Source organism: Leptodactylus fuscus, chromosome 1, assembly GCF_031893055.1.
Source record: "Leptodactylus fuscus isolate aLepFus1 chromosome 1, aLepFus1.hap2, whole genome shotgun sequence".
Lineage (NCBI taxonomy): Eukaryota > Metazoa > Chordata > Amphibia > Anura > Leptodactylidae > Leptodactylus > Leptodactylus fuscus.
In genome coordinates, this window is record NC_134265.1 from 235,894,633 (window position 1) to 235,921,651 (window position 27,019).

Genomic DNA, 27,019 nt, shown 5'->3' on the forward strand with positions numbered 1-27,019 from the left:
ATAAATTATGCAGCTCATTGATGTATATAGTTTACTTGGATTAGAGCTGTAAAAATTGTATGTAGAAAGTCTGCTTATCATGCCTACACATATCTTTAAAAACAAATCCCCAAATTTATCATCTCCCCCCTCGACTATCTATGCAGCCCTTAGATAAGACAGAGTAGGAGACCCACTAAAGGTTTTCATTCATTCATTTTAGGTATTTCTGTTTCCATGATTAGAGATGGCAGATCAGGTGGAAGACGAAGCAGCTCTTCCACTTCCTCTTGTAGCGCTTCGGCCTTTTCATTTATTAACATCTAGAAAATAGGTATTCAATGGGTTATTTAAAGTCCAGTGCTCAAGAGTCAGAGTTTATAATATGCATTATCAGAACTGGCAACAAAGCTTTAAATAATAAAAACATAACATGTTTGATTGTGAAATATATTAAAAGACTGTAAATGGTTAAAGAGGACCTTTCATGTCCTCATGCATAAATGGTTCTATATACCACTAGAACGCCTTAAAAGACTAAATGGCTTTCCCATTATCTACCCCAGGGCTGGAGATAACAATGAGCTATGAGGAACAGTAGGGAAATATTGGTGCTCAAACTAACGGCATCGATATCTCCAACTCTGGGGTACATAACGGGAAAGATGACAGTGCGCTAAATTCTGCTAAATTCAGCGCACTGTCGGCTTTCTAGTGGTATATAAAACCACATATTCCTATGAAAGGTCCTCTTTAAAAGACAGTAAGAAAAAAAAAGAAGAAAAAAATTGTATATTCCTCACCTTGGCTGAGCAAATTATTTGGTTTGCTTGACGTTTTGACAAATGTTCTATGGTTTTTACCATCAATTGTGGATCAGCATTGGCCAAATGAGCAAGCGTAGTATAACCTGCATTGTAAAGTTGTCTGGCTCGGGCCTATAGAAAAAAAACAAAAAACAACTCAGATATTACTATATGTTATGCTATTTTTAATTATCACCCATTCCAATTGTACTGTACATGTACTTTTGCCTGTAGTGAGAACTTATGTGGCTGCAGGGTCATTTGTTGAATCAAGAATGTGTAAGGCAGCGGTATGGAATTATGACAGAAACATTTAATGCAAACAGCACAGAGGAAAAAAAAAAAAAAAAGTCATAAACCATGAAATTTTTCTTACTACAGTTATTGTAGATATTCTGTCTTTTATTGAAGTGAAAACTCTATATGTAATCCTGAAAATCATCTGGTTTAAACCTCCTTTCCCTCGTGAAAAACCTCAGATTTTTCCAAGTGTGTAAGACAGCTCTCGCCCAATGCCCTGTCTCCTATAGCAGACCAGCCACATTAAAGGCTTTATCTAGAAACTGAAGGTACTTTTTACGCTAGGTTCACACTAGCGCCCGGAGTCCGTTCTCAGCTTTCCGTCTTCTGCATGCAGAAGATGGAAAGCTGTCAGACCGGGTCCGGCCGTGAGCGCCGGTGAGAATTTTATGCTCTCCGCCGCGAAACCGTTTTTTTTTTTTTTTTTTTTTTAAATCGGACACAGAGTACTGCATGTCCGACTCTGTGTCCAATTTAAAGAAAATGTTTTCGCGGCGGAGAGCATAAAACGCTCACCGGCGCTCACGGCCGGACATCTTTCAAACCCATTCAAATGAATGGGTATGAAAGAGTCCTGCAGGTTTCCGTCTCCTGCTCAGTTTTGTGTAGGAAACGGAAACCTGTATGAACAGAGATCAGGCGCAGATGTGAACAAGCCCTCACTGATGACCTATTCCCAGGAAAGGTCATCAATATCAGATTTTGGCAGCTGGTAGCCATATACAGTGAAACCTCTCCAAAAGATCACCTCTTTGATAAGACCAGCCCCTAAGAACATATTCTGTAGAGATGAGCGAGTACTGTTCGGATCAGCCGATCCGAACAGCACGCTCCATAGAAATGAATGGATGCACCTGGTACTTCCGCTTTGACGGCGGCCGGCCGCTTAACCCCCCGCGTGCTGGCTACGTCCATTCATTTCTATGCGAGCGTGCTGTTTGGATCGGCTGATCCGAACAGTACTCACTCATCTCTAATATTCTGTTACTAATTTTCAGTTTTCTATACTAGCAATCTTCTTTGAGAAGACCCATCCGGAATATCACTTTTTAATGTAATTTTGGGTGGTCATCTCAAAAGAAGTTCAACTGTACTAGGTATCCAGTGTAAGCAACATGGCTCCACTTCAAGACCTTGGCCGATCTGATACTGATGACCTATCCTGTGCATATCAAATAACTTCAGATCCTGGACAACCCATTAAAGCGGTTGTCCAGCAAGTTAAATTTACCTTAATTCATCCAGTAGATTCTTCATGATGGACCTGGGAGTTCCAGCCTGGTTCAGAACAAGCCCCATCCTTGGATCTCTTTGGTGTGATGTGAGGGCTCGTTCTGATAATGTGGCCCAGGGGTCAGAACCAGGGTAGAACCCACTTTAAGTCCATTCTTTGAGAGATTATACAAGACGTTGATCAAGGAGTTTTGAAGGTGTATGGCTCTAATGAGAGTGCATGGTTATGGGACTGAGAACAGATCAGGAGATAGCTTCATAAGAATGATAGCAGCATGTTTTAAAGAAGAGGAGAAGGTGCCATTGGTTAGTGACAGGTTGAGGAGGTGGATTAGGGCTGAGATAAACAGTGGTAAAGTTGGGGATCAGTTGTAATGAGATTGGGTAAAATGGGCAAGTGGTCAAGTGTGAGTTGGAAAGTTTTTTTTGTAATGGTAAGGAGGGTGGTTAAGTGGGAAAGGCACAGAGTGGTTGTCTGAAGGTTTTGCGGATTCGGTATGTTGAAGCTGTCTCTAATGTTGTCCATTTTGTTTTTGTAATGTGAAGCAAAGTGCTTAACTGAGACGAGAGGTGTAGGAGGAAAACAGTAAGGAGTTAAAGGTGTTAAATAATTGTCTGGAGTTGTAGGATAGAGAAGATATAAGAGCAATGAAGTAGTTCTGTTTTGCAGAAATGAGTGCACATACTGTATATGTTTGTTGTTAGATCATCCTTGAAATCTGTTTTCCATCGCCATTCAGCAACAATGGCAGCCTGCCTCAACTTTTTTGCTAGATCAGTGTGCCAGGGTTGCTCGTTTTGTTTTTTTTGCCAAGTACTAGTAAAGATGAGAAGAGTGACAAACAAGAACTGAGCTAAAAATAATAGAATAGAGGTGAGTGAAAATATGGTCTAGTGTGTCCCTTTTTGTTGGTTGCTGCGGAGAACCCCTGTAAGAGGCCAAAGAAGGACAAGAATTGTCATCAATGACAGAGGAGCTGCAGTAACTGCACCACTGCCACTATACAGTGTGTGGAGCTATCTGCTTCCAGCTCTATGCACTGTATAGTACAGACATACGCTGCAGTCCCGATCACCAGATCTATGTGGACGCTGGCTGTCACCTGCCAACAATCACATATTGATATTTATTTTTAAAACATCCCAAAAACCCTATAATATTTTGTTGGCCACTACTGCCCCCAGTTTTCTTACAAATATATATTCCAGGTTACTAACCTCCAAAACACCAGCTACTTCCATTAGAGGTATTAGCTCTGATTTAACACAATAACTAAGTTTCTTGGTGACGTCCAGAAATAGAGCTTTATAGGCCCAGAATTCATCCAGTTCCTGTATTAAAACAGAAGGACTGTAGTAAAACAAATACTAATAATATCGCACATTTTCAAAACAGATCACAAAACAAGTTATCCAAAAGCATACATTGACAAGATCAAGATGATAAAGTAAAGTAATTTAGAGGTGCTGGTTTCTCTCTACTACAATCGTAGAAGGGCATGAATGCCACCACAACTTATTGTGAATGTTATGTGTGAGGAGCTCTGGATGCCTCTTCAACTGAATGTCACCTCTGTTCCAATATACAGAAAATAATGGAACCAATATGGATTTAGAAACCTCTCGAAACTGATAACAATGGTACATTGTTTTTCACCCATCTCATATATGATGACATTTTTTTACTTAGCTTATAAGGCAAACTTTACAGCTTAGTTTATCTCAAGTCAGGTCACAAGGATTCCTTAACCCCTTAATACTCTGTGCCATAGTATAAGGTAGCACTGAGCGAGTAGTTAATGCTCAGCACTGTAATAACATGGTGCTTTCCTGCTGCAGGAACAGTAGCTGTGGGACGTGGGACTAGCCTACGAAGTCAGCAAATAGTCCGGCTCTTGCAGTTTAACCCCTCAGATGCTGTGATCAATAGAGAATATGACATTTGGGTGTAAAGTAAACAAACAGTGTTAATTTATACATGTACACCGTAAATAAATATATATATATATATATATATATATATATATATATATATATATATATATATTATATATATGTTAATGTGAAAAATTGCAATAGCAATAAAAAGTGATCTAAAAGTCATATATACCAATTAATGGTACCAATAAAAACTACAACTTGCCATACAAATAAAGAACTCTAAGGGCCCGTTCACACGGGCACAGAGGGGGCGGATTATGGCGCATAATCCACGTCATAATTAGCCCCCACTCTGCCGCCTTTCTTCAGGCGGATTCCGCGGTTCGTTAAGCCGCGGCGTCCGCCTGGCGGCAGCAACCTCTGGTGTCGGCCCATTCATTTCAGCAGACTCTGGAGTGGGAAGCCGCGACAGTCGTGGCAGGCGGGTTTTGACCAGAGAGTGCAAAAAAAAAAAAAAAGATAAAAAAAATAATAATAATAAAAGTTCTTAATCCCTCCTTTCCCTAGAATACATATAAAAGTAGAAAATGACTGTGAAACACATACACATTAGGTATACTGTGTCTGAAAGTGCCCGGTCTACTGAATATAGGGTATCTGCAGTGCTCCTGTTCTGTCGGGAAGGGGTTAATAGGAGCACTGCAGATACCCTATATTCAGCCAGACTGAATTTAAAGTGGGGGAAGAAAAAAAAACAGTCCTCAAGCTCAGGGAAGGGGCAGACAGACAACCAAAACACACCCTCCCCTTTCCCAGCACCCAAAAACTCCAACCATTTTAATTTTTGAAATTTTCCAGTAGCTGCTGCATTTCTCCCCCTAGGCTTATACTTGAGTCAATAAGTTTTCCCAGTTTTTTTGTGGTAAAATTAGGGACCTCAGCTTATATTCGGGTCGGCTTATACTCGAGTATATACAGTATTTGTTTATACTTCGCCATATTTTGTACCAGACATCTAGCTTGATATTTCTTTACTTTTTTTTTCTTTTGTATTTTCAAACAAATGGTTGAAAACAAAAATCTACCATAAGATTATGCTATTTTGACTATTCAATTATAATATCCAATCAAAAGAGAGACAAAAGCAGATATGACAAATTAGGACTCCTCTTCCACCCATAGTTATGTTACTATACAAGTTAAAGTACTGTCCAGAGAGATCATTTATGCTACATAATAGATATGGGAATATTCATCTAATGTGTTCATCTAGTAAAATTACCTCGCAAAAATGCAGTACACAGGAACTGAAAGAAGCGGATGAGCTAAGAAGGTTCTGAATAAACCCTCGAGGCATGTTAAATTTTGTAGCGACAGTCCATATATCCAGCTCCTTCGTGAGGGCATGTAGAACGAAGGATAGATAAAGCCGATTCACCACTCTTTCCTCTGTACTCTGAAATGGATTATTATTAATGTTAAATACTACTATTAATACTTGTGAAAGCAAATTCAGATAATTAACAGTCCAAGACTTTCATATTAAAATGTGTCCTAGATCTCTGATAAAGCTGTTTTGTCATAAAATTTGACCCCTCAATGCCTCGGGCAAAGGTAATCGAGGTGCCTTTTCCAGGTGGTGCATGGGCCCTGCCATTTTGGAATGGATCATTGGTCAGACAATCCAGTTCTATAATTTTTCAACATACTTTCTGTACTGATTCCTCACATTTTCTAGATCTCTGCCTGCTGTCATTCATTCTGCTTACTTCCAGCCATTTGTCATGGTCACGTGATGGACACACAGGTGCACAGCTCATTGCAAAGCAGAAGTTTAATTACTGTGCTGTGACGAGCCGTTCACCTCCGTGTTCCATCCCATGACCATAGACTGATTTTTATCCACCTGGAGTAAGAAGAATGAATGACAGCAAGCAGAGATCTAGAAAACCGGGAGTAATTGATACAGAAAGTATATTGGAACATTATATAACTTAATTATACAAATAATAACATTTACATGCTGCGACTGAACATCTCCTTTAATGTGGTTGAGAAGAATCTGTTTTCTTTTCCTCCTCGAAAAGGTGACAATGTTCTGCATGTGGGATTGCAGCATACAGTGTTGGCCAAAATTATTGTCACCCTTGCAATTCTGTCAGATAATACTCATTTTCTTCCAGAAAATGATTGCAATCACAAATTCTTTGGTATTATTATCTTCATTTATTTTGTCCAATGGAAAATTACAAAAAGAATTGTCAAAAAGCCAAATTGGATATAATTCCACACCAAACATAAAAAAGGGGGTGAACAAAAGTATTGGCACTGTTTGAAAAATCATGTGATACTTCTCTAATTTGTGTAATTAACAGCACCTGTTACTTACCTGAGGCACCTAACAGGTGGTGGCAATAACTAAATCACACTTGCAGCCAGTTGAAATGGATTAAATTTGACTCAACCTCTGTCCTGTGTCCTTGTGTGTACCATATTGAGCATGGAGAAAAGAAAGAAGACCAAAGAACTGTCTGAGGACTTGAGAAGAAAAATTGTGAGGAAGCATCAGCAATCTCAATGCTACGTCCTTCTCCAAAGACCTGAATGTTCCTGTGTCTACCGTGCGCAGTGTCATCAAGAAGTTTAAAGCCCATGGCACTGTGGCTAACCTCCCTAGATGTGGACGGAAAAGAAAAATTGACGAGAGATTTCAACGCAAGATTGTTCAGATGGTGGATAAAGAACCTCAACTAACATACAAACAAGCTCAAGCTGCCCTGTAGTCCGAGGGTACAACAGTGTCAACCCGTACTATCCGTTGGCGTCTGAATTAAAAAGGAACTGTATGGTAAGATACCCAGGAAGACCCCACTTTTTACCCAGAGACATAAAAAAGCCAGGCTGGAGTTTGCCAAAACTTACCTGAGAAAGCCAAAAACATTTTGGAAGAATGTTCTCTGATCAGATGAGACAAAAGTAGAGCTTTTTGGGAAAAGGCATCAACATAGAGTTTACAGGGAAAAAAAAAAAGAGGCCTTCAAAGAAAAGAACACGGTCCCTACAGTCAAACATGGCGGAGGTTCCCTGATGTTTTGGGGTTGCTTTGCTGCCTCTGGCACTGGACTGCATGACCGTGTGCATGGCATTATGAAGTCTGAAGACTACCAACAAATTCTGCAGCATAATGTAGGGCCCAGTGTGAGAAAGCTGGGTCTCCCTCAGAGGTCATGGGTTTTCCAGCAGGACAATGACCCAAAACACACTTCAAAAAGCACTAGAAAATGGTTTAAGAGAAAGCACTGGAGACTTCTAAAGTGGCCAGCAATGAGTCCAGCCCTGAATCCCATAGAACACCTATGGAGAGATCTTAAAATGGCCGTTTGGAGAAGGCACCCTTCAAATCTCAGGGACCTGGAGCAGTTTGCCAATGAAGAATGGTCTAAAATTCTAGCAGAGCATTGTAAGAACCTCATTGATGGTTACCGGAAGCGGTTGTTCGCGGTTATTTTGTCTAAAGGTTGTGCTACCAAATATTAGGCTGAGGGGGCCAATACTTTTGTCCGGCCCATTTTTGGAGTTTTGTGTAAAATGATCAATGATTTGACTTTTTTTAAATTCTCTTTTATGTTTTTTCATTGCAAGCAAATAAATGAAGATATTAATACCAAAGAGTTTGTGCTTGCAATCATTTTCTGGAAGAACAAGAGTATTATCTGACAGAATTGTAGGGGTGCTAATACTTTTGGCCAACACTGTAGCTCCATCCCCTTGAATGGGGACATGCTGCAAAAAGAGATAATACCCTTGAACAAGTGTTGTGCTATTACAATATCTTGATATTTCCATAGTCTATCTTTCAAATACAAATACAGATCGCTGATAATATACACAACTTTGTAGATTTTAAATGTACACAATACGGCTATAAACATTACCTTCTTCACACTCTGACCCGATACTTTTTTTGCAAGAAAACTTTCTGGCACTCCCACACTCCCGGCCACTTTCTGATCAACAGCATCAAGGAGGTTAAACTGGAATATATTTGGAAAGTACGGAGGTGAATAATTTTTAAAGATATATCATTTGACAAAGCAGGTTTAATATACTATACAAACTTCATATCACGTTTCTGCTGTCCAATCAGCTGATCCGTTTATCAGATGTATTCCTCTTTTTAAATAGTAAAAACATACCCAACTATGCACATTTTCTTACATTAAAAAAACATCTGTTTGGTTGAGCATGGACATGGATACTAGCGTGCAGAGATACAGTGGGGCAAAAAAATATTTAGTCAGTCACCAATAGTGCAAGTTCCACCACTTAAAAAGATGAGGCGTCTGTAATTTACATCATAGGTAGACCTCAACTATGAGAGACAAAATGAGAAAACAAATCCAGAAAATCTCATTGTCTGATTTTGTAAGAATTTATTTGCAAATTATGGTGGAAAATAAGTATTTGGTCAGTAACAAAATTTCATCTCAATACTTTCTTATATATCCTTTGTTGGCAATGACAGAGGTCAAACGTTTTCTGTAAGTCTTCACAAGGTTGGCACACACTGTTGTTGGTATGTTGGCCCATTCCTCCATGCACATCTCCTCTAGAGCAGTGATGTTTTGGGGCTGTCGCTTGGCAACACAGACTTTCAACTCCCTCCAAAGGTTTTCTATAGGGTTGAGATCTGGAGACTGACTAGGCCACTCCAGGACCTTGAAATGCTTCTTACAAATTTCGAATTTCTCCCTCCCCCCCCTCCCTCACTCCCTCCCTCCCTGTCTCCCTAGCTAGCCCACCTACTACTAGCCCTTCCCAACTAACTGAGACAGCAGACAGGGACGGACAGTTGACCAGAGTCAAAAACAGCTATTTTTTTTTTTTAACACTATATGTCTACAGGCAGATACAGTTTTGTTTAGAAAAATGTATCTGTTAAATGGAGTGCATTAATGTAATGTGAATGCCCCTTAGGGCTTGATTAGATACTTAATTTTAGCAACATTTCCCTTCCATAAAAAAAAAAAAACACTATCTACTGTGTGTTGCAGACTGCTGAGCAATGGCATGAAAAATGAAAACAAGGAATGTATCGCAAGAAAAAATTTTAAAGTCAGGTTTGCTGGAACTTGCGAGAAATTTATCTAAAGCTGCATGAGATTTGATAAATTTGAAGCATCTGTAAGTCTACCACTTATACCCTAAAATGTACTCCACTTTCTACTAAAGTGAGATTGTTTGGTGCATAGACAGTGAAAAGAGTGCGGAAAAATTATCCATCATTTTTATGCACATGAGCTCAAATAGTTGTAAAAATCGACCCTGCACCCAATTCACCTATATTTATACCTCAAAAGTAGTTTTTAGAGTTTATTCATACGACCAAGCCAGTCTGTTAAACCCTATCCAATTGTGTGCCAGATTTACCCGTCTGAAAAGCATGCAGGTAGGGAGATGGATCCCTACTTGGTTTATACATAACTATAATGTTAGGAGACCCTAACTCTCTATAAAAGACAGGCCCAAAGTGATCACACTATTGGACAGTACAGTATTTCATTACTGAAACAGGAAGCCCTAGCATCAAAGATACGTAATGCTACGAGTCTGTGTCTCTGCAGACTGTTCAGCTCAGTAAATCTAGCATACAAAAGGGGAGAGATTTACGATAGAGACTCAAATGAAAATAAGCTCTTCTACTTTAAGAAAACTTATCACTTTACCTGTCTGAAGTAAATCATCCAGTCTGGGCTGCAATGAGTCACCATATCATAGGGGGTCACAAGGTAAAGAAGATGAAGATGGCTCTGAAGGACTAGTCCTTCCAGTCCTTTCCGCAGATCACTATATAGCACCTCACAGTAGGATAAATCAATTGACCCTACAGAAGATGACACATATTTGTAGCATGCAAAAAAGTCAAACACACTATTATAATGTTTGTAAAGTGGATACACATCTCAACTACCCACCTTTGTAAGTAGCCTGTCCCAGTCTTGACACCTCATATACAAGTTGCTTTGTTTCAGGGCAATGTTTGGTGCATACAAGACTTTTGCTTGTGAGATAATCCAGCGATTCTTTTGTTATATCCCATAAAGACTTTTCTTTAATTAGATGTTTTTGTTGAATACTGAATAATGTATGACACACAAAGTGATAGATCTCATCCACTGTTTTTGCAATCTTTAAAAAAAAAAAAAAAAAAACCTAAATAAATAATGAACTACAATAGCAGTGTCATATTATACTCCTCTAGTGACTTTATTTATGATGGTCCTTTATTTGGAAAATTTGGTTATGCGCTAAGAGATATACATTGGAAGCCACTGGGGTCAACCTGGTTTGCTGGCAATTTCCATCACATGATGGATTCAGCCCTTCATCATGGCTTCTGTCATAAATGACTAACATAACTGCTAAATACAGTATCTCACAAAACAGTACACCCTTCACATTTTTGTAATTACTTCATTATATATTTTCGTGGGACAACATGAATAAATAACACTTTGATACAATGTAAAGTAGTCAGTGTACAGCTTGTATAACAGTGTAAATTTAGTGTACCATCAAAATCACCCAACACACAGCCATTAATGTTTAAACCCCTGGCAACAAAAGAGAGTACACCTCAAGTGAAAATGAACAAATTGTGCCAAATTAGCCATTTTCCTTCCCTGGTGTCATGTGACTCAAAAGTGTCTCAGGTGAGATGTCTTAAATTTGGTATTATTGCTTTGACAAAGAACTTGAGTGCCCGTGCTCAGCATGATATCCAGAGTTTGGCTTTGCGAAATAGAGTGCTGCCAGCACTGCTGCAGAGGTTAAAGGAGTCGGAGATCAGCCGGTCAAAGCTCAGATCATACACCGCATCACATTGGTCTGCAGAAAAAAAAAAAGTCTCTTCTAAAGATGATGCACAAGAAAGCCTGCAAACAGTCTGCTGAAGACAAGCAGACTAAGGAAATGGAACCATGCCCTGTGATCTGATGACACCAAGATAAACTGATTTGGTTCAGATGGTGACAATCGTGTCTGGTGGCAACCAGATGAGGAGTACAAAGTGTGTCTTGCCTATAGTCAAACATGATCCCATCATGATAATGACCCCAAACACACCTCCACATGCACCACTGCCTTGGTGGAAACTGAGGGTAAAGGTGCTTGACTGGCCAAGCATGTCTCCAAACCTAAACCCTATTGAGCATCTGTGGGGCATCCTCAAACGGAAGATGGAGGAGCACAAGGTCTTTAAAATCCACCAGCTCCGAGATATTGTCATTGAGGAGTGGAAGAGGATTCTAGTGGCAACTTGTGACGCTCTAGTGAATTCCATGCCCAAGAAGGTTAATGGGATCCTATCATAAAACTCCTTTTTTTTTGTGAGTAACACATCGGAATAGCCTTAAGAAAGGCTATTCTTCTATTACCTTTCGTTGTCTTCTACACGCCGCCGTTCCATAGGAATTATGGTTCTTGTCAGTATGCAAAAGAGTTCTCTCACAGCACTTGGGGCGGGCCCCAGCGCTCACACAACACTGAGGGCATCCGCAATGCTGCGAGAGAACTCTCTCCGGCGCTGCCTCCATCTTCGTCAGCAGCGTCCTCTTCATCCTCTTCTTCTGGCGGTGGCTTGTAACTTCTAGGCCTCGGGCAGAGCAGACTGCGCATGACCACAGGCCATGAGAAAATGGCCGCTTACAATACTGTGCAAGCGGCCATTTTCTTGTGGCCTGTGGGCATGCGCAGTCTGCTCTGCCCAAGGCCCGAGGCCTAGAAGTTACAAGCCACCGCCGGAAGAAGTTGATGAAGAGGACGCTGCTGATGAAGATGGAGGCTGCGCTGGAGAGAGTTCTCTCGCAGCATTGGGTACGCCCCCAGTGCTGTTTGAGCGCTGGGGCCTGCCCCCAGTGCTGCGAGATAACTCATTTACATACCGACAAGAACCAGGATTCCTACAGAACGGCGGCGCGGAGAAGACAACAAAAGGTAGGAGAAGAATAGCCTCTCTTAAGGCTATTCCGATGTGTTACTAACAAATAAAGGGTTTGTATGATAGGATCCCTTTAACGCAGTGCTGAAAAATAAATATACAATTAAATAATTCCAAACACGTGATGGGTGTGCTCACTTTTGTGAAATACTGTAGGTAAGAACAACATTTAACACAAAGGACATATTCCTGAAATACATTCACCAACAACAAAAATAAATTAAATTATACACCCAGATAGAACTGGCAGATTGGTGCAAAACCCTGCTTGCAGTTGTCTCAGGCAGATATGTAAATGATTACGGGGGGCTGATCAGACACAAGAGGGAGATTAAAACGGTTTCCCCACTGCCATACTAATATACTCTGAGGCTACTTTAGTGTAACCCCCTCCACCTCATAGATTGTAAGCTCTTGTGAGTTGGGCCCTCATTGCTATTGAGTGAATTTATTACAATGTAATGTCTCATTTTATAGGTACATGCTTAATAAAGTTCTGCAGAATATGTTGGCGCTATATCAATAAAATATTTATTATTACTACACATGTCTTTACAACACACTAGAAGACATTCTGCCAAGGTGAGACTTCGAGAGAGGTTCTATCACCGGACTGAGAGAAGCAGCATAATAATTTCAGTGAATTTCCCATTATCTAGGCCCTTCTCACCTAGTTGTTTGATGGTGTTGGAAACAGTGACTACACGGGAGCATGCACACATGACAAAAAGGCTGCAGGTAAGGCTGCAGGTAGCCCACCCCACCACAACAGCAGGGAGGATCATTTGATCTGTTGACCAGCATGAACAACTCCCAGTTTTCTTCACCATCCAGGCAACAGGTGGCAGCTTCATTACACATCCCTGTCTTTCCCGGACTATTTCCAAGTGTTTAGCAAAAGAAAATTTGGTGCCACTGCCATTGACAGCCAGCCACAGTCTCCTTTTGCTATGAAAAAAATCAATGACCCTGTTAGTGATCAGAAATATGTGCAGGACATATGGTGGCCATATGTGTTGATTCTTATAACAAGTCTTCCAACATGCATTTTTCAAGCAGGTTATGCTCACCCACACTCAACAGGGTATTCTAGGAACATCTTTGTCAGATTGCAACACATTTTTGTCCTGCCCAGTTACCAGATTTAATCGCCATTCAAGCATTTAAGGGATAAGCTGGAAAGCCAGCTCTGGCGACCTAGGAGTGTACAGAATTTATATCCCAGCTGCATATCTGTGAGCAGATATGCATCAAAACTATACAGAACCTGTACACCTTTATGCCCAACCTTATCTCATCTTGTATCTTGGGTAGAGGCAGCTCTAATAATCTTATCTTACATTACATATATAATCATTACATAGATCATTATATAAACAACATTTGATTCCAACAACTCCTTTTTGTTGTGTTATTTTTTTTTTTTTGTCAGAATGTAAAAATTCATATTTTGGCTGATCACATCTTATATGCAGATTACGGTATATAAAATAATTGTTTGTCACCCGCACATTTTCCACTGAAAAAAAAGAGGATTTGCTACCAATATAATATGAAGTGTAGGATATTTAAAGGGGTATTCCCATAAACATAATCATACCTGTATTTGTAGATAATTAAAAGTTAAACATTTTCCAAATATAAGTATTTAAAAATTCTGCAGCGTTTTAAAGATTTTCTCTAACTTAGTGGTGACAGTCTTATCTTGATCAGTTGCCAATGGTTATGACCACAAATGCAGAAACTTTCTATGGTCTGGGACTGGTCAGGAACCCAGCTATGATTTTCTTATTGTAGCAGAGTTATCAGGCAGGGACATTACATGTATCAGAAGATATCCCGGTCACAATTGGCTGATTTTCTGACCTTACAAAGTTCCTGTATTCATGGTCGTATCCACTGGCAACAGATCAAGACAACAAGACTGTGACCACAAGATATTTAGAGAAAATCTTTAAAACTGTACTAAATATTTAACTACTTGAATTTGCCAAAATGTTTAACTTTTAATTGTCTTAAAATTTAAAAATGGGTGTGTTCGTGGGAATACTCCTCTAATGATCACTTGTTCGCTCCCTTCACCATCACTCAGCAGTGAAAATAACAACTAGCACTATATGATTTGCATATCATCGACAATATTGAGTCCAGAGACTTTTCCTATGTAAAAGGATCCTTAAATATTGAGGAATGGAAAAGACTCTGGGGGACTTTTGATGTGTGTATATATGGGATCCCCCATCTAATTCTGCCAGTTTATAACATCAGTGTCTGCTTAGTGGAGTACTATAACATCTGCATAAAATAATTCCCAATACTACACATATCTGAAGACTTAAAGGGGTATTTCCATCTCAATGATCATATTTATATTGCCAGCGTAAGTAAATTCAAGAATTTTCCTAAATATATTGGTTTAGCAATGTTGCTTTGTTTGCCTGCTATGTTCGATTATTCTTCCCATTGTTTACACAGCGTTTCCTTGGTGCTTCACGTGTGATAAGACATGTGATAAGACAGGACAGAACGATGAGTTACTGCTCTCTGGGGGAAGTGAGAAGAGGAAACAGCAGACAAAGCTACTGAAACAGGGAGATGGGAAATCAAGGACCGTGAAAGGACCTATTATTATGCATAAAATTACAACTACTTTCAAGGTATACCTTTAATCCAATTAGTGAAAGCAGCAAACTTTGGAAACCTTTTCCATCGTCATGCATAAGGTTGCTGTGACAATTCTCTGGTGGTTTACTAACCAGTTCTCGAGTCTGAAAGGGGAAAAAACAAAACAAATAGTTAGGGAATACTTTAAGGGATTATCCAGTTTTTAAAAAACACGGGCCAAATAACAAGATGCATCAATACAAAACACTTCCTAATATATATCCTGTTATATTCAGCACCGTTTATCCAATTTATTTTCAGGTCATTGACCACAGTTGATAGACATTCGCTACTACCAGCACCATTAGGTGCTCCTGTCACCCACTCTAAGTCACATTTTACTCAGAGACAATGTTGACACTTTATCAATAGGTTACTGAGCCACCAAAACATTTTACCTCCTCGTTATACTTTGAGCCCTCTCTTTGCCAACAAGGCTGATCCACACTGTTTCAGCCCTAAATGGGATGTTAACCATGAATGTTTCCACAGTTTTCCATGTTCAAGTTCTGTGTGGTGCATTTCCAGGCTGATTTTCCATTTTTTTATTTTTTTTTTTATAGATTGTGAGCCCCACATAGGGATCACAATGTACCTTTTTTTTTTTCCTATCAGTATGTCTTGTGTGGGAGGAAATCCACGCAAACATGGGGAGAACATACAAACTCCTTGCAGATGTTGTTCCTGGCAGAATTCGAATCCTGGACTACAGCACTGCAAGGCTGCAGTGCTAACCACTGAGCCACCATGTTGCCCCCATTTTCCAAATTTATACTAAGATGAATATCTCTGCACTGCTTCATGAGTCTGTGGCCACAAAGGTATAGTTCAAATCTTATTAAAGACACCTACACAGTATTATTTCCAAGGCATTTGTGTCCTTATATACTACATTTAAAAAGGAATGCATCATCAAGTTTGGGATCCCTAAACCAGCAGCATTTGCAATGAGACAACATGTACATTCCCCAGCTTAAATTGCACAAACTAAGAGCAGTCGAAGACAAGAAATACAAAATTACAATGCGAGTTCACAGCCCATCTTAACTCAATTCTGGCATGAAAGTGCACGGACCAGGGGCCACACAGTGGCTCAGTGGTTAGCACTGCAGTCTTGCAGCGCTGGACTCCATGTGGGGCTCACAATCTACATTTAAAAAAAAAAAAGAAAGAAAGTGCACAGACCAGTTCCCCGGGTCGGGACAGCAAAACAGACAAGAAAAAAAGAGATCATAGTCCAGCATCATATAATGTAATGCGCTAAAACATAGCTTTTAATTAAATAACAAAATTTTTTAAAAGCATTCCAAAAGGCACACAGTACACAAAAAACATCTATACTTTCTTCTAATTTGTCATGTATCCATAAATCTGCAAAAGCAGATGGACAAAAACGAGCATGAATGTGAAAAGAAAAACAAACCAAGTCCACGTTCACATGGTGGAAGATCTGACGCGTTTCGAGACCGTTGTCTCTTAGTCGTAGCCATAAGACTAAGGCTACGACTAAGAGACAACAGTCTCGAAACGCGTCAGATCTTCCAACATGTGAACGTGGACTTAGTTTGTTTTTCTTTTCACATTCATGCTTGTTTTTGTCCATCTGCTTTTGCAGATTTATGGATACATGACAAATTAGAAGAAAGTATAGATGTTTTTTGTGTACCGTGTGCCTTTTGGAATGCTTTTAAAATTTTTTGTTATTTAATTAAAAGCTATGTTTTAGCGCATTACCTCATATGATGCTGGACTATGATCTCTTTTTTCTTGTCTGTGTTGCTGTCCCGAAGACAAGTAATAACTCATTTCCAGCAGGTTAAAACTTTAAGGGCTCCTGCTCACAGACTATACAGTCCAAAAAATTTGGTCTGTAGATTAACCAGCTTTCCAAGCATTGTAGTATTAGATGATGCTAGGAGGTTCTGTCTTCTCACTGCTATACTGTCTCACACTATATACAATATTAGCATGTGATCTTTGGGATTCCAGCACCAATACCTTCAAACAGATCAGCTATTGCCGCAACCTCTGGAAGCTGCTAAAGAACGAGCAGCATATGCAGCACCGCTCCTATTCAAGAGCAGCACTTCAATGCCTCGAAACCACCACTATGGACTATATTTAACAAGGAGTGGTACTGCATGCCCTGCAGCTTCTGACACCCATAGGATGCTGCAACAGCTGATCTGTGTGGGGTCTAGGATTTGCATCTCTGCAGTTCACATACTGATGGTCATCAGTATGAGGAAAAATTATTTGGAGCTGGAAAACCTCTTTAGAAGGTAAAAAAAAAGAAAAAAGGATAAAGTATTGGAATATATATTACCATTTCTTTGTCTTTTTCCTGTATAATAAGAATACTTTCCCCTGCACTGTCAATACCAGCTCGACCAGCCCTGCCAATCATCTGTTTATACTGGGCCCTCTTAAGGAAATCCTTAGCTACATAAGGTGCTCGCAAAATAACCCTGCAAGACAGAGTACAACATGGTTTAACAGTTTAAACAGATATGAGGAGACACTATACAACTAATTCAGAAGTGTCACAGGTGTAACTACGGTTGCATATAAACTTCTCAAACCTCCCACCTCTCAGCTTTCATATGACACAAGAAACACTTTTCTAGGTAGTATAAAATCGGAGATACAGTTATAAGGCTAAATGCTACATACACAAAAAAACTGTGATTCTACCTTACATGATAAGATTTTGGCAACATCAATCTATATTTAAATACCCAACATCTGCCATAATAGAACGGCGGATGTCAGGAAGGGGTTAACTGAAAATTTATTTATTGGATAACAGGCACAGCAGCGTACATTGTGAACCAATTTTTGCAGACCAATCTCAATCACTTCAATGGGACTGGGCTCTGATTCTCTATGTGGGCAAAAATCTTTTGTATTTCTCTGGGAAACTAAAAAGGCTCCCACCCATATGGAGAATCAGAACTAGTTCACATATAACCTTCCAGGGGGTCATATCTTTAAAACGGGTGGTCGGGTTTAAAAAATGATAAAACACTAACTCGTTCAGGACCACAGTGAATCAAACGATGTCTGGCATTTAGCATTTTGTACATGGTGATAGATTCCCTTTATAGTAATCAGGAATATTGGTTAGCACTGACCTTCTGGCAGGTAAATTGACCCCAGCTGCTAATGTAGAAGTGCAAGTTAGGAGACATAAGACTCCTGAAGAATAGGCTTCTTCCACCAATTTCCTTTCATCACTGGTCAGCCCACTGTGATGGTAAGCAATACCAAAAGGAATGGTGCGTTTCAAAACTGAGCAAACCGTTCCATTTCCTGTATTCTTCAAGTTTTCAATCAGAGTCTTCTTTTCTGCTTCTTTATGACTCAAGTATATGCTTCAATACATAAGCAAATTTAGAAACCATTATATAACCTACATGGAAGTGTGGACTTCTTCGTTCAAGGAGATGTTTTTTTGGCATCTATTACTGATGTGTGAGGATGCCTACAGCTGACTGGTATTTCTTTCTATTACTGTGGACACGTGGGACTCTGTTACAACCTGGGAACCTACCATCACCCACCTACCCCATGAGTTTAAGGAAGCTTGGCAAGAGAGCAGCACCATATATACCTGGATGGCTTCAGACTTCTTTGGGGAAGTAGAACACAGTGGTAAGGAGGAAGGAGGAGAAGGAGGGTTTGTGATGAAGGACATTTGGGGCATTTTTTTTGTGGTTAATGGACAATAGTGCTGATGCAAGATACCGAATTATCAGCTGTGAGCAGGAGATCTCACTACCTACCAAAGGAACTGCCACATATTATCATGATAGCTGCCTATGTCCCCCACCTCTGCAAAAATGTTTTTCTGCCTGTTATATCTACATGCTGTGACCCCCCTCCTCGTGTCCTACAACCACATTCGGCTGTACTATTAACATCACTTCACACAGAGAACTAAATGATCCTGCAGTGTGTCTGTTTCTTTCCTGTTTAGTTGCTATGATTCCTAGGATTTCTCTATCTGCCATGAGCTTGTATGTGTTTCTCTCTTGTTATATACTACTGTACCATCTATGAAACTGTATCACTGAAATTTCCCCATTGTGGGACTATTAAAGGAATATCTTATCTTATAAATGAACTTTTTCCAAAGTTTACAAAACTATTCCAAACAGGCACATTTTAGTCAATGTATACATATATAACTAAACAAACAAAAATTCTTACTTGTTGAGGTATTTACAAATCATTTGTGCTACGTTTTCACAGTTCTTTTTGGTAGGGCAGAAGACCAAACAGGAGTGATTTGGGATGACCTCCGTTACCAAGGCAATGATGTGATCAGGATCTAATCTAAGCATGTTACTTGAATACTAATAATGAAAAATAAGAATTATACCCTTATTAGCAATCCAAAAATGTATTAATTTATCAAATTTCCCATAGCAATAAAAACAAACAAAAACCCTTAGCCTGTGGCACCACGGGCTGGAAACGCTGCTGGAAAAATCACGCCATTTAACAGTATCTGCAAAGTGGATGGGATTCATGCGAATCCCATGCCCACTTTGCATTTCAAACTCGCAGTACGGACACGTTGCAATTTCCAAAGCTGGCACGGTTTTGGAAATGGTAGCATCTGAATTATATCTATGGAAACGCCAGCGGCTTTCCTGTAGATATAATGGTAACAGCAAGGAAAACTCTGTGAACTTTCTGTTCAAAGCACTGCGGGAAGAACCGTGATGCATTCCTGTCGTGGTTTTTCCCGCAGCTCTTTAGCGCTGCATATCGTCCCCTGGGGCCGTAGCCTAAGGATGTGGTAATGGCTACTTTACATTTTAGAGTGTTGTGACTGGAGAATATAATTTAAAGTGTAAAAAAACACGTAATACAACGAGAGTACAGGAGAAATTGTACTCTATTTCTGGTATGGCTTGATTTCTACATTTTTGGTTTTGGCAGTTTTCCCCTCTGCATTTTTAGCTGTCTCAGTTGACAGGTGGAGAATAGCTGCTATGTTGTCTTTCATACGACAGAATATAGAAAATAGGGGAGAACCTGCTCCATAACACTCTATCAGCAGGATGATATTGAACATTACTGTACTACTGACCTGTACTGATTTGAATATGTAACTACGGCTTTCCATCATTTGCTGTAGTCTCCATTTGTCTCTCACTCAGCACCTCCTCATTCCATTCCCTCCTTTCTACAGACTACCATTTAAAGTTTAACAAGACAAATCTATGACCTCCTCTAGCAAACAGAAGGCATTTTTCGATTTTTGATTTTTCCATTCACAGAGCCATATGAAAGCTTAAAAGGGGCTCTATCATTGGGAAAAGTATTTTTTAACTAGGCACCGGAAGTCTCAGCGAGCACACTCTCTTCTATGTGTGTGTGAGAGCAGGGAGGGCTAACGAGTCATCAGCAGCAGCATGTGCTGTACACACAGCAGTGAGAGTTCTTGCTGAGACTTCTGGGTGCATGCTGGAGGCTAATTAGCAAATAAATAAAAACGGTTTCATTCAAAAACTACTGAGGGGATTAACTTACAAAAGGTATGTGTGGAATATATATAAAATATAGGCTTAGTTAAAAATGACTTTTCCCAATGATAGAGACCCTTTAAAGGGGTTTTACCATCTCCTTGTTTTTACATTCTCCTTGTTTTAGCTTTGCCTGCAGTGTCTGCTTCTCACTTCCTGTATTTCTCCTCCCCTCCCCCTTCCCTGCTGAACAAGACACATAATCCTTCTGCAGATCAGATATTATGCAGATGCTTGTACAGAACAGACTCAGTGTTATCTGTGTGTTTACATAGAGAGATAACGGGGCTTTATCAGCAAACTGCAATTAGCTGAACGATTGCGCTGCCGGCACTGATCACCAATGCAATGCATTACAGGCGTTGACAATCCTTCCCAAAATGGCGGAGCTCATACGCCAGCGGGAACCTCAACACAACCCCAAATGATCCCAATATAAAGTAAGGGGGTCTGTTAGGAATCATCATACGTCAAGACCTAGTACAGCACTGTGATTTTAACTGTAAATGCAGATTTTTTGAACACTACAACTAATTTGTTCTATTGAAGTAGTTTTAATAAATAGGGTTAAAGTCTTCTGAAAGTTTGACTTACCTTGTAGTTTAGCACTCGTGATAATGTGAAGTTATTTTCTGCTCTATTGTCAACCTCATATATACTGTCTTTTAACTTTACATACTCCTTTAATTCAACCTGGAAAAACATGAAAATGATGTATTACAGAATTTTTAATCACATGCTGGCTCAATGGTTAGCACTGTTACCTTGACGCACTGGTGACGTGAATAAATTTGACTACATTTTCTGTATATTTATACAGTATTTGTGTGGATTTCCCCACAATCTCCAAAAACGCTCTGGCTTTCCATGAATTTGGCCTGCACTTAAGTGTGAGTCAAGGAATTCAGATTATTACCCCACTGACAACAAAAACTATCACAGGTGATGACAATTGCTGTTCTGCGCTACAGTATAGGCACTGTGTAATCAAGTTTAGGGGGATATCCAGTCTGGGGGCAGTGAAAAAAAAATAAATTGATACTCACCTTTCCACGGTGCTCCGGTGGCTCCATTGCGCGGTTACGTCTTCTCAGTCCCGTGCTGACATGTGGCAGAAGACCCAGCCACACGTTACTGTTGAGGCCAATCAGCAGCCTCAGCGAAGGGCAGGTGATGTTACGACCTGTGACATCAAGGGTCTCTTCCTGAGGCCCGTTGAGGCCAGTCAGTGGAAGGGCACCCTGATGTCACAGCCAGTGACATGGAGAAGACACTAGAGCAAGAAGACCAGAACATGTCGGGGTGGGGCACTGGAGGACAGGCATTGATGATTTTTTTTTTTTTCCCACCTCCCCCGATTGTCCAGGCATTAAAAAAAAGCCTGGACAACTTTCTTAAGTCAATTTTAACTATAACTAATCTACATACAACCCATCAATCTTGTGAATACATTCACCAATGCCTAAAAAGTATATATCTATACACACACACAAATATATTCTGGAAATTCTGCATTTATACCCCATAGAGTGCCAATTTTGATTATTACAAAAAAAAACCCAAACACTTACTGGTCTAAAATTATCTGTATAATAATCGGCCTTAAGAAATTGTTGTAGCTCATCAACATTGTTTAACGTTGCACTCATTCCAATTATCTGTGTGTTTTCTGTAAGGAAACAAAAAAAGCCTCATTTTATTTTAAAATCTTTTCCAGGAAGAGCTCCCTTGAGTGCAGTATCAAGAAAGATTGAAAACATATACAACAGTAAAACATTTTCTGATATGTCTAGACACAAGTGAGATAATAGCATTGCAAAGATTGCATGAACTGTTACACTAAAAATACATCATACAACATTATATGGTACTGTTGTAGTGTAAAAAGTTGGAAACTTCAGGTTTTGTTACGTGACTTGTAACAAAATTTGGTAAGAGGGTTGCAGTAGGAGTAGTAATGGTGGTGTGAGCGTAGGGGCCCAACCCAACTTGATCACAAAACTTGTAACAAAATTTGTCACACAATATTTTTTGCCATGCTCTCGCCACTTTCCTTAAACTGTAACTCCAATTTTAATATATATATATTTTGCTATTGTGACAGGGGATGTGTTATGAACATTTTTGTACTATACTTTATTAACCTTAAAGTTGGAAATGTGATTTTACATGCAGAAAGAACTAGTGCATATTAAGTTCAAATACCACTAAGTGTCATAAAACCAAAGTTATAGCCATCCATCCCTTGGTAAATGCTTCAGGTCTGCATATTAACAATACAAATGTGTTCAGACTTTCCCTTGTAACAGCTCAGTTAGATGGTTGCAAGGTAGAATCCAGATAGTAGTCAGGGAAAATCCAAAAGTTAGCAGTACTTCCAGTAGGGCCAGAAAAAGCAGGATGCCGCAAAATGGCCATTCCTAATTTGGAGAGATACACTGTTATGACCTGCTGAGAAGCAAAGAATAAAGATACCGTATATACTCGAGTATAAGTCGACCCGAATATAAGCTGAGACCCCTAATTTTACCACAAAAAACTGGGAAAACTTATTGACTCGAGTATAAGCCGAGGGGGGGAAATCCAACATTGCAGATAAAAAGTCTGGTCATGTGTATTGCAGCTTAGTAACTCCATGGGGATCATAGTAATAGCAGCTAACCCCATCATGTCCCTCACATTAACCCCCTGTGTGCCTCACATAAGAGTTACTGATATGTGGAACATATGTAGGTAATAATTAGGTATCTTCATAATGAAGGTCCTTCATTAGTACCCTCATGTGTCTCACATATTAATAACTCTTATATGGAGCACACAGGGGTTAATATGAGGGACATGATGGGGTTAACTGTTATTAATGTGAGGCCCATGGAGTTACTGAAACTAAATTAATAACCCCAAATGCCTGACATTAATAGGCAGAGTAACTAAAGGAAGGTCCCTGTGTGTCACGTTACTGTAGCTTCCTCTCCTCCATACAACAGACATCTTCCATAAGACACAATGAATCCTGGCCACTCATCTGCAGGGTAGATGCTAAATCCTAGTGTGCTAAAGGACCTCTGATGACGTCATGACCATGTGATCGGACTCTGGTGTGGGCGGAGCTATTAGGATTTAGACTCAACCTTATCTGCAGATGTTACATACCAGTGGCTACAGGACCTTTGATTACATCAGTGTCACGTGACCTCATGACAAGCCAATCACAGAGCAGTAGCACTAAAGGACCTCCCCTTTCCAGTTTTCTGTGCTCCGTGGACCCTGACTCGTGTATAAGCCGAGGAGAGCTTTTTCAGCATGAAAAATGTGCTGAAAAGGTCGGCTTATACTCGAGTATATATGGTAAGTGTTTTGTACATCTAATCACAAGTGCCGATTATTTTGGGATTTGTCCTGACTATTATTTGTATTTCTATAAAACAGTTGCTGTTAGATTGGAGCACCATGTGGCTGTTGAAGAAAGAGAGTTACACATTAAAGGGGGCATGACAAGAAGCATTGGTGGGTGGAGTCACTGGCCCCAACTGATTTATGTTAGTTTAGTGAATCATGCCTGAAAGCTACAGTCCTGTGAAAAAGTTTGGGCACCCCTATTAATCTTAATCATTTTTAGTTCTAAATATTTTGGTGTTTGCAACAGCCATTTCAGTTTGATATATCTAATAACTGATGGACACAGTAATATTTCAGGATTGAAATGAGGTTTATTGTACTAACAGAAAATGTGCAATATGCATTAAACCAAAATTTGACCGGTGCAAAAGTATGGGCACCTCAACAGAAAAGTGACATTAATATTTAGTAGATCCTCCTTTTGCCTCTAGTCGCTTCCTGTAGCTTTTAATCAGTTCCTGGATCCTGGATGAAGGTATTTTGGACCATTCCTCTTTACAAACAATTCAAGTTCAGTTAAGTTTGATGGTCACCGAGCATGGACAGCCCGCTCTCAAATCATCCCACAGATGTTCAATGATATTCAGGTCTGGGGACTGGGATGGCCATTCCAGAACATTGTAATTGTTCCTCTGCATAAATACCTGAGTCGATTTGGAGCGGTGTTTTGGATCATTGTCTCGCTGAAATATCCATCCCCGGCGTAACTTCAACTTAGTCACTGATTCTTGAACATTATTCTTAAGAATCTGCTGATACTGAGTGGAATCCATGCCACCCTCAACTTTAACAAGATTCCCGGTGCCGGCATTGGCCACACAGCCCCAAAGCATGATGGAACCTCCACCAAATTTTATAGTGGGTAGCAAGTGATTTTCTTGGAATGATGTTTTTTTTGGACGCCATGCATAACGCCTTTTTGTATGACCAAACAACTCAATCTTTGTTTTATCAGTCCACAGGACCTTCTTCCAAAATGAAGCTGGCTTGTCCAAATGTGCTTTTGCATACCTCAGGCGACTCGGTTTGTGGTGTGCTTGCAGAAACGGCTTCTTTCTCATCACTCTCCCATACAGCTTCTCCTTGTGCAAAGTGCGCTGTATTGTTCACCGATGCACAGTGACACCATCTGCAGCAAGATGATGCTTCAGCTCTTTGGAGGTGGTCTGTGGATTGTCCTTGACTGTTCTCACCATTCTTCTTCTCTGCCTTTCTGATATTTTTCTTGGCTTGCCACTTCTGGGCTTAACAAGAACTGTCCCTGTGGTCTTCCATTTCTTTACTATGTTCCTCACAGTGGAAACTGACAGGTTAAATCTCTGAGACAACTTTTTGTATCCTTCCCCTGAACAACTATGTAGAACAATCTTTGTTTTCAGATCATTTGAGAGCGGGCTGTCCATGCTCGGCGAACATCAAACTTAACTGAACTTGAATTGTTTTGTAAAGAGGAATGGTCCAAAATACCTTAATCCAGGAACTGATTAAAAGCTACAGGAAGCGACTAGAGGCTGTTATCTCTGCAAAAGGAGGATCTACTAAATATTAATGTCACTTTTCTGTTGAGGTGCCCATACTTTTGCAGCGGTCAAATTTTGGTTTAATGCATATTGCACATTTTCTGTTAGTACAATAAACCTCATGTCAATCCTGAAATATTACTGTGTCCATCAGTTATTAGATATATCAAACTGAAATGGCTGTTGCAAACACCAAAATATTTAGAACTAACAATGATTAAGATTAATAGGGGTGCCCAAACTTTTTCATAGGACTGTATGTCAAATATGTCTTTGGTGCAGGCGAAGGGTGAGCCTTATTGTAAATTAAGTGCCTTTTCTGGCAATAAAGAGATTGTCAACACTGGCTTTCTAAATGCATGCCAGTTTTGATAAATCCACCCATTGTATACTGTATATAATAAGTATTTCTTAATAAAGCACCTTATGGAGTATGTCACAATTTTAATCCTCTGTGTGCTATGGACCAGTGCTAATACCCCTGCATAAGGACTGGGCAATTACATAATTAATTAAAGAATCTGAAAAATAACCAAAGTCAAAAGTCAGCTTAAATTAATTATTTAAATTATTTTACACCCATTCCAACTTGTCTCACACTATCGTTGGCTATACGTGGTGTTTCTCGGTCACATGCATGATTTATTTGGCTGTATTTTGTATTTGGAAATCAGCAATTCATGCAGCAGACTGAATTTCTGATGGTGATTTTTTTTTTTTTTTTTATCTCTTTACAATGTAAAGTGCAATGTTTCAACAACATTACAAATTATACTCAGAAATACCTTGAACAACTTTACTAGTTGTATTTTTAATAGATTGCAATGGTTGGCAAATAGAAGCTAGTTATGTATGATATAGGGCACAAGGAAAGATTTACAAAAACAAGTGCAATCATAAATACTTGCACAGCTCACAGCAGCCGAGACTCCTGCACTAACTTCGGAAGGGTTGGGCTACTAAAGCAATGATCTAGTTGTCTGTAATGCAAACTCTGTTCGCTTTCCTTTTGACTGTTTTTTTTTTTTTTTTTTTAATGTAGATTATGAGCCTGATATAGGAATCATAATGTACATTTTTTTCCCTATCGGCATGTCTTTGTAGAATGGCAGGAAATCCACGCAAACACAGGGAGAACATACAAACTCCTTGCAGATGTTGTTCCTGGAGGGATTCAAACCCAGGACTCCAGTGCTGCAAGGCTGCAGTGCTAACCAGTAGTTAGGGAAAGTAGTTGCCCCTACTTTCCTTTTGACTGTTTGTAAATCAGTGTGTGTGTGTGTGTGTGTGTAATATATATATATATATATATATATATATATATATATATATATATATATTTTTTTTTTTACGGTATATATTATAATTGGTATGCAGTCTCTAGAGGTGATTTAAAAAAAAAAACAACTTACCACTTGTATACAGAATCTTAGCAAGAGTCATTTCTATAATTGCACCTCGACTCCCTTCACTAAGCATATGCAACTAATGGAGCAAAAAGAACAAAAGGAGATTTAATACAGTGCAGACACATCAACTACTCACAAAATTAGTGGTGTTTTTCCGGAACTTATGTGCTGATGACCTATCCTTAGCATAGGTTATCAATTATTGTTATAGGCACAGCATCGTACATTTGTACATGAGCTATGCTTCTCAGCCAATTCACCTGAGTAGGGCTAAGCTGTGACCAGGCTGTGC

The 27,019-nt window shown here is 39.6% G+C and overlaps 1 protein-coding gene across 1 annotated transcript in view; it reads right to left on the bottom strand.

Annotated features, from left to right (window-relative positions):
- HELQ (helicase, POLQ like) overlaps positions 1 to 27,019 on the bottom strand; it is a 34,985-nt gene continuing 7,966 nt past the window's right edge. Inside the window, exons 6-19 of the mRNA XM_075284516.1 lie at positions 26,731 to 26,803; positions 21,971 to 22,068; positions 20,994 to 21,092; positions 19,075 to 19,220; positions 17,997 to 18,236; positions 17,189 to 17,330; positions 14,862 to 14,966; positions 10,175 to 10,388; positions 9,926 to 10,083; positions 8,135 to 8,233; positions 5,482 to 5,655; positions 3,537 to 3,650; positions 783 to 917; positions 1 to 302 (exon numbers count right to left, since the gene is read on the bottom strand). Of these exons, the coding sequence (XP_075140617.1) occupies positions 186 to 302; positions 783 to 917; positions 3,537 to 3,650; positions 5,482 to 5,655; positions 8,135 to 8,233; positions 9,926 to 10,083; positions 10,175 to 10,388; positions 14,862 to 14,966; positions 17,189 to 17,330; positions 17,997 to 18,236; positions 19,075 to 19,220; positions 20,994 to 21,092; positions 21,971 to 22,068; positions 26,731 to 26,803 (1,914 nt within the window). The 3' untranslated portion in view covers positions 1 to 185. The remainder of the gene's footprint in view (positions 303 to 782; positions 918 to 3,536; positions 3,651 to 5,481; positions 5,656 to 8,134; positions 8,234 to 9,925; positions 10,084 to 10,174; positions 10,389 to 14,861; positions 14,967 to 17,188; positions 17,331 to 17,996; positions 18,237 to 19,074; positions 19,221 to 20,993; positions 21,093 to 21,970; positions 22,069 to 26,730; positions 26,804 to 27,019) is intronic.